At 31.9% G+C, this 8651-nt stretch overlaps 1 protein-coding gene across 1 annotated transcript; it reads left to right on the top strand.

Moving 5' to 3' along the window:
* The first annotated feature begins 1441 nt into the window (after positions 1-1441).
* On the top strand, positions 1442-4158 carry LOC122040111 (transmembrane protein 205-like). Its single transcript, XM_042599472.1, has 3 exons — positions 1442-1776; positions 1995-2214; positions 3804-4158. The coding sequence occupies exons 1-3, from the start codon at positions 1442-1444 to the stop codon at positions 4017-4019; spliced, it is 771 nt and encodes a 256-aa protein (XP_042455406.1). The 3' UTR covers positions 4020-4158.
* Positions 4159-8651: the final 4493 nt, after the last annotated feature.

Here is an 8651-nt window from a genome sequence, read left to right as displayed (position 1 = left end):
TAATTCATATTCTTAGGGTGTGTTTAGTTGGTGGTTATCCATCCGAGGTTATCAACGGAAACCTTATTTGATTTAGATAATAGATGATTCTCGAGTAATGTTCCATGCCCGATATGTCAGTAAAAGGGACATACAATCCGAAATCAGGAAACCTCGGAAAACTAAAATTTTTTTTTATTCCGGGGGTAATGAATTTTTTTATCCAAAATACCCTCCGATAAGAGAAAAATGAGAAAAAAAGAAAAACGTAAAAAAAACCGAAAAATATGGAAAATAAAATAAAAAAACTTAAAAAAAAAAGAAAAGACATAAAAAATTTAAAAATAGAATAAACATAAAAAATAATAAAGTAATAAAAAAATGTAAAAAATAAAAAACAAAAAAAATAGAAAAAATGTAATTTTTTTAAAAATAATAAAAATGTAAAAAATAAAAAACATAAAAAAAATAAAAATAGAATAAACGTAAAAAAATTTTAAAAATTTTAAAAATGGTAAAAATCATAAAAAAAGTTAAAAAATTCAAAAACATAAAAAATAGAAAGAAATAAAATAATAGAAAAAGTAAAAAAAATAAAAAACCCATTAAAAAATTAAAAAACCCATAAAAAAATAAAAAACATAAAAAATAGAAAAAATGTAAAAAAAATAAAAAAAAACAAAAAATGGGAAAAATTTAAAAAATGAAAAAATGTAAAAAAATAAATAAAAAACACATAAGCATGGAAGAAAAAGAAGAAGAAGAAAAAGTAAAAAATTGTAGAATTTAATTAATAATAATGATAATAATGATAATAATAATAATAATAATAATAATATTATTATTATTATTATTATTATTATTATATATGGTTGGTTTTTGTAAATAAGGGTAATACAATAAAATATTAAAGTAGGTTATTCATCAAAACCTTAAAAAAAATAAGTTTTTGTTGCATTATTTAAATTGTGAACCAAACAACATTTAATTATATTTTATTCTCTATAACTAAATAATTATATAACCAAAATTAAATGTAATAATTTGAACCAAACTTATCCTAAGATATAATATGTCTTGTATAAAATTAGAACTTGTAACAACGAATATTTAGGTTTCGATATTCACCAAGTTAATTAAATAAATAGGCTTAAATAATCTATTCATGTACAGTTTGTTAATTTATAAAAATAAATTATTAAATATGAATAATGTATATGAACAAAAGTTATAAACTATGTTTATCTATAAAATTATTATTAAATTTATAAATAAATAAAAAAATTTAAAATTGAATAAAAAGTTTATAAATATGAAATTGTTAATATTTAATTTAAAAATATAAAAAACAGTCAAATAAACTCAAATTAGAAATTCCATAAAATTTAAACAAATAAAGCTCAAATCAAATTTAAACCTAATTCAAAATAGCATATTTCTTTTATTTATTATTTATATAGAAATGAAGAAAAAAAAGAAATCCATCGCCCTCTCCGTCGTCCTCCAGGGAGCTTCAGAGTCAGGCGAACCGATTCTACTACCCAATTCTCCAAATCGTCCACAAAACCCTAGATCCAGGCTCTATCGCAGCGTTGAGATGGCGTGGTCGTCTCGCTTCTTGACGGGGATGGCGTTCTTTGCATTGGGCTTTGTCTTTGCGCCGGATGTATTCGGCTCGGGGCCGGAATCTCCAGCCATCGCCGTAACCGCCGCAAGGATCCTCCATCTCCTCGCCTTCGCCACCGACTGGGGCGCCGCCCTCTGGGTCACCTTCATCGGCGGGATCATCATGTTCAAGTAACCCCATCGTCTTCCCTGATGGATAATTTCCGCTATTTTTTTAGAAATTCCATCGCTCCCCTTAAAAAGTTCCAATCTTCTATTCCATAGACAAATCTTTTTGCTTGGTTTACCTATCGTAGAAACTCATCTCAGTCACTATTTTTTATTTTTTATTTTTGCTTAATCTGTGCGGCAGCTGGTTAGATTGTGATAAAACCCTGTGAATATTGCAGAAACTTGCCGAGGCATCAGTTCGGAAACCTACAGAGCAAAATGTTCCCTGCGTATTTCACATTGGTGTCTGTCTGCTCAGTAGTTTCGGTTGTAGCATTTGCCTATATCCACCCGTGGAGGTCGGCCTCATTGATCGAGAGGTATCAGCTTGTTTTCCTCCTTTGTGCGCTTGGATTCAACCTTTCCAACTTGATTATCTTCACCCCACTGACAATCGAGGTAATATGATCATCTTTGTCAAAACAAAAAAATTGCCATTTATTTTTAGGTAATACTTGTTATTACCTTGCTACTGGCTGAGCTTGGGGTTTTAGATAGAGATTATAGAAATATACATATTAATGATGTCAAGTAGATCTATATTTAATAATAGTTTATGCATCTAGTATCAATTCTTTGATGGCGGTAACAAAATCTATATGTTAATGATAGAGTTAATCATGTATATTCTTAATGACGTCCATGATGGTTCCCAAAACTCTAGCTTAGGGACTGTAACGTGGGAGATCTAAAAAATAGTTTGTAACTCTTCCTAGAGTCCATTCCTTGCATGATGATATGTAACTTGACGTATTACTATCTAGTGATTCTGACATCGTATTTGCTTAGGCATTGTGAATTTTATCATTAGTCGTAGAAGACACAACTATTATCATTGTCATTGGGTCTGGAAAATGAGATTCTTTTTTGGTCTCTCTTTAAGTTCAATTAAGAATTTACTAAAAGAATGCTGAATAAAAAAAAGTTTTTTTTTAACATAAAAAATGTGTGCTGAACCATCCAAATTCTTTCTATTTTAACTCTGTAGACTCATATTACTGGTCTGTATTTTCGGACTCTGTCATTGTGTCATTTCTTTTTATTTTTCATTTGGGATATGATGAAAGCATAGTGCTTGGCTTTTCTTATTTGGCCTTTATCCTAAGTAGTCATGCCTACCCTTTGCATGACAAATTTGCATTAGACATCTATATTGAATGCACTTGGAAGCCCTTTGAACTGGAGTTATAATTATGTACAAATTTAATAATCTACATAATCTTCTCCATTATTTTATTTATAGTGTTGTAGTTCACGTTGATAGATTGAGACCCTTTGTCCTTGGTTGGTTGCACATGTGACCCAAGTATAACAAGCACGTTAACCATCCTCACCTTCCTGTCACTTGTTACCAAGAATTTGCATAGGACTCTAAAGTGGCAACAACCAGAATCTCAGGGTTTTCTCATACTTAGTTTTGAACACCAAATGAAGCTTAAAACTCAGTTTAGGATTCAAGGGAGGGAAACACCTGAGTCTACCTACAATAAATCAAACTCTATATAGATCTGAGTTGCCTATGAAAAGAGAAACACTGAAATAAGTTTAAATTTTAGGAACCCTGAATTCTGGATGCAGTCAAAATTTGGATAAATCTTATTTGAGATATGACTTGATGAAATCAATTCAACAAGAGGAGTCAAACACTGGGAAACACAGGATTCACTACAAACTCATGAGTCAAGGACAATACTGGAATAAGAATGCATTGTTTCTCCTCTTCTCATGCTCTTCCTCTGTCTCCTCCCTTCACACTCCTTGTCAGTTTCTTCTATAGATTCAAGAAGTGCTACACTGTTAATTTACAGTTTTGTACTGAGCTTCACATGACTACCAATTTATCTCGACTTCTCTCAGGGAGACTGCTTTTATTTCAATACTAGGTTTACATCATGCTTGTTTTATGTTCATTGATTGCTCCTTTTCCATTCACTCTTACATCTTCAATTATATTACTTGCACCAGTTGACATTTTCTTTCTTAACCAGATGATGAAACAGAGGCATAAAATAGAGAGAGATCTAAGCATCGGTGAGGAAGTAGGGTGGTCAAAGAACGTGCAAGTAGCGAAAACTAATCCACAACTTGCAGCCATGAACAGGAAATTTGGAATGATTCATGGTTTGTCTTCACTTGCCAACATCATGGCATTTGGCAGCCTTGCCATTCACTCCTGGCACTTAGCCGGCAATATTCACTTATGACAAGCTAGAGAAACATCAGAATCCTTTTTATTATATTCATATTTTTTCTTGAAGTATATTTTAATTGTTAGACATTGAGATAAACAGCATATAGAAAAAAAAAAGACGTTCCAATGAATAATAACCTGAAGTAGCTACCTTTAAAATTTTATTGGTTAGCCTTTCTAACAAGGCAATATGCTATTGATCCCCTATGCATTAAGATCAGATGCTATGATAGGTACCTCTGATGGTTTTCCCTCTACCACTTGCTTCGCCTTGTACGCACGCCTTTATTTTCACCCTTATAGGTCCCTATTGTTTTTTCCTCTCCTGAGGGTGCGAGTGGAGAGGATGAACGCAAAAATAAAAAATAAAAAATAGCCAACCCGGTGTAATGGGATAAGCGTTTGACAATGGAATAATAACGTAGAGAAGAAACTAAACGAAAATAAGGACGACCTATGAATTATTGTTCACATATATATATATATATATATATATATATATATATATATATATATATATATATATATATATATATATATATATATATATATATATATATATATATATATAGACCTATGAATTATTGTTCACATATATATATATATATATAGTGGACGGTAAAATAAGAGTGAGAAAACATAAAGGATCTTAATTTAAACAAGATGCATTAATAAGGTAATATTGAAAAATAATGAAGTAAAAGAGTGAGGGAAGATAGGAGTTTTCATCAACTTTCTAATTACAACTTTTTAAATAATATCAACTTAATTTTGAAAATTTTAGTAGATTAGAATAATATAGAAATTTATTTTTTTTTATCTTGAATTTTAATTTAAAAAAGTATAATTTATGTTAAATCATAAATGAGATGAAAATAGAAAAATATCTATATTGAACGTAGGATATTCCAATAGAATTATTAAAGTGCAGTAGGAAAGTAAGGTACTGAATAATTTAAAGTTATTTATTTGAAAATTGAAAATAAAGAAAATATTTAGTTAGTGAATGGTAAATAGTTTACTCCTAAATGTATAAAATTATGAAAATTATAGGAGTATTAAGTTAACAAATTATACTATAAAATTTTAGAAAATAGATATAGAAAAAAATTAATAAAGAAGATCTAAGGGATTAAAAATTTATTAGGATTCATACAATATTTCTACTGATAATGGATTGAAAAGCCTGAAAAATTATGTTGAATTTTGGAAAAAAGATGCTAGCTTAATTTATATTAAAATAATTAAAAATATTTATGGAAATATAATAAAAATAATAATTAATTGAAATATTTTTTAATATTAGAAAAAGATGAAGTTCTTCCAAAGGACTCTACCCTCTAAGGATAAATTATAGTGATATTTATCTAAGCACATTGGGTCATTTGTATGAGAGAGATGATGGTCAATAAATACGTAATTAAGTAGTTTGAGATCATAATAAATATATAGATCAACGATATAAAATAAATGATAATGATAAAATTAAAATAATAGTAATGATAAAATAAAATAAAAATTATTTAAATATAAATATTAGAGGAGGAAATCAAATCTCATTGCCTAACAGGATTGATAAACAACTGTTGTCGTAGTGTTTCGGTTTTCTCATGGCCCTCTTTTCACCGCTAACGAACTCCTACGGCGGGATCTGCCTCCATGCACCACACATCGACATTCTACTTGGTTAAGAGGCTCGCATCAACCTAGCGATAATCATCTTACTTGGTAAAAGAGGCTCACATCAATTGGCAATATCATTCTCGCGTGAAAATTATTATGTTTACATTTAATGGATTAATTAATTTTTTACATTCTCTCTTTTACTCATGTCATATTATCATATATTTCTATGGATGCTTATCATCATCTGTTTTTTTGTTACCTGAGTATATATTAAGATTTAACTTGTTTCTTTAAATTTATAGTGTTGTTTAATTAATTAATTTATTTTTTCGAACCTCCATGCTAGGGCACTCTGAAAGCTGAAGGAGATAAATAACTTCGATCGTTTTTATCAATGATAATTTATAGTAAATCTTAAAGTGAAGATTTACCAATACTAACACTTAGATGTTAATTGGCATCAACCTAGTGACTAACCTAAGGATCTACATAGTACACACACTCTATTATGTGTTAGAGATTTGTGAATGGAGAAGAGGTGGAAGAGACATGGAGCTCCATTGTGAATGAGACTTTAGTCCTATATTGGGAGCTCCAAGGCAAATAGGTTGGTTGATATTGATTTACATGCATTGAGGATATGAACAAATGCATGGAGAGAGACTCTCTCAGCTGAGTAAAACGTTGGCATTACACAGTTGACAAATAATAATCATTAAATGATCATTAACGTTATCATTGGTCTGAGTTCTTATATAAGGAGGTTGCAACCACAAACAAAAGGTTACACACATAGAAAAACAGCAGAAGCTCTTCACCTACGTTGCCCGGTCGCTCGGAAGCGCGTCCGATCGCTTTCTAGTCTTCGCCCGACCAGTCTCTTCTCTCGGTCGGACTCTTCGTTCGGTCGGCCTAAGCCTCTACTTTTGGCCGGTCTCTTTGCTCGGCCGACCTTACCCTATTTCGCTCGGTCGGTAGCTAACTCGTCCGGTCGGCTACTGTGAAGCCTGCGTTAAGCACTCGGCAGATACCAACCCTTGTTGGCAGCCTGAGATTATTAGCTCAGGCTATTTCGACAGATAAGTGAATTTAATTCAGTGTATTTAAATACAGCTAATACCCCGTAAATCTCCGGCAGCGGATTATTTTCGCCAACACTATGAAAACACTCATTCTCGAAAATAATCCGGGGATGGAGAAATCTCGTACAACGGTACAAGCTAACAATAAGAAAATACAACAAGGAAATGAATATACAATACAATAAACACTTTGCTCGATCTCTTGTAGCTTGTAGATGTTTCTAAGTGGTAGAAAATATAACATCACTTGTTCTCACAAACGCACAAGAACTGGTGACCAAAATGTGTGTGAGCGATACCTTCCAATCTTAACGAAAACCCTTTTCTATAGTTCACTCAATGCCTCTAATCGATTAGGCTTTCCCCTAATCTAACCATCCAATACCTGCAGAATAGTTCTTTTTTCAAACTCTAATCAATTAGTGAGTCATCTCAATCGATTTAGAAAGGCATACACTACAAAAAATAATTGGGTTTACCGATGGAAAATTCTGTTGAAAATCTGTCGGAATATTCTCTTATTGACGACACTCCAACGAAAAAGCGTTTGTTGGGATACCATTCGTCGAAGCAGGATTTTTCGATGGAAATCAAAATTTCATCAGTAATTTTTCTGATGGAATAGACTAAATAAATATTCCGTCAGTAAACATCGCCGTGAACACTGTTCCTCGCAACTAGATTTACCTACGGAAACAGTATTACCGTCGGTAATTATCGACGAAAATACTGTTTCTATTGGTAAATTTGGCTATTGGGTACTGACGGAAATAATATTTTTGTTGGTGATTATCGAAATCATTTACCGACGGAAACTTTGTTCCCATAGGTATTCCGTCCGTAAAAAAAATAAAATGGTACAGTTTACATTCGGGATCTACATTGTTTACAATTTGCATATCTATATAAAACCATCACAGGTAATGACATTTCATACATATAAACATCACATTTTATAATCCATACATACAATCACATTTTACACATCCTAACAATATATACAATCACATTTTACACATCATAATAATCTATACATACAATCACATTTTACACATCATAACAATCTATACAAATAAACTAACACAATTGTAACAATTCATATATCACAAACAAATAATATTATGGATAGAACAATAGATAGAAACTGTTGGGACACTTCAAAGCTAGGGGTGAATAGCTTGTCGTGCTTCGATGATGATGATTTGCAGCGGAATAGACTCGAAACAAGCTTCTAATGCTAACGCCAATGATTTACTTGGTATCTACCTCGCACGAGGTGGCTAATCCAAGGATCTGGCCCTCTCTCACATATCCACTATCAAATAAACTCCTTTTTGGCAACAACAGAAGGTGGGGAAACCTTGTACAAGTTCTCTCACAAAGAAATACAAGAGGAGGAAGATACAAGCTAATACAAAATGAAATCTTACAAGATTGCAATCAATGAAACCCTAACTTACTCCTTCTTCTTGCTTAAAGCGCTTCTTAACCTTAGAAGTGTAGCAACACTTGTCTCCAAGAAATCTCAAGAACTGGCATTGATCACCTGAGAGAATCATGAGAGGAGGAAAAGATAGATACAAAGATACTCAATGCGAATGTCTTTTATCGGGCTGATAACGGCTAGTTTTTCGAGTTTAATCGATTACCGTAATCGATTATACCTTTCTAATTGATTATTGTAATCGATTAGGAAACTTTTTATTCACGTGATAACCCCCGTAAGTGATTAAGCCTTCCTGCTTAATCTCTTATCGCACTCTCTGTGCATTTCACAAAACAACTTTAATCAATCACCCTGATCGGTTAAGTTACGGTAATCGACTAACCTAGTCGATTACCAAACTCTAACTTCCCTCACCGAAGTCTAGGGTTCTTTACCCAACATCTGGTCAACCTTGACCTATTGGGACTCCTCATTGCCTGACTTCTGGTCA

Source organism: Zingiber officinale, chromosome 2A (assembly GCF_018446385.1).
Source record: "Zingiber officinale cultivar Zhangliang chromosome 2A, Zo_v1.1, whole genome shotgun sequence".
In the NCBI taxonomy this organism is placed as follows: domain Eukaryota; kingdom Viridiplantae; phylum Streptophyta; class Magnoliopsida; order Zingiberales; family Zingiberaceae; genus Zingiber; species Zingiber officinale.
Note: the sequence above shows the minus strand (reverse complement) of the source record. Positions and strands in the feature narration are given on the sequence as shown.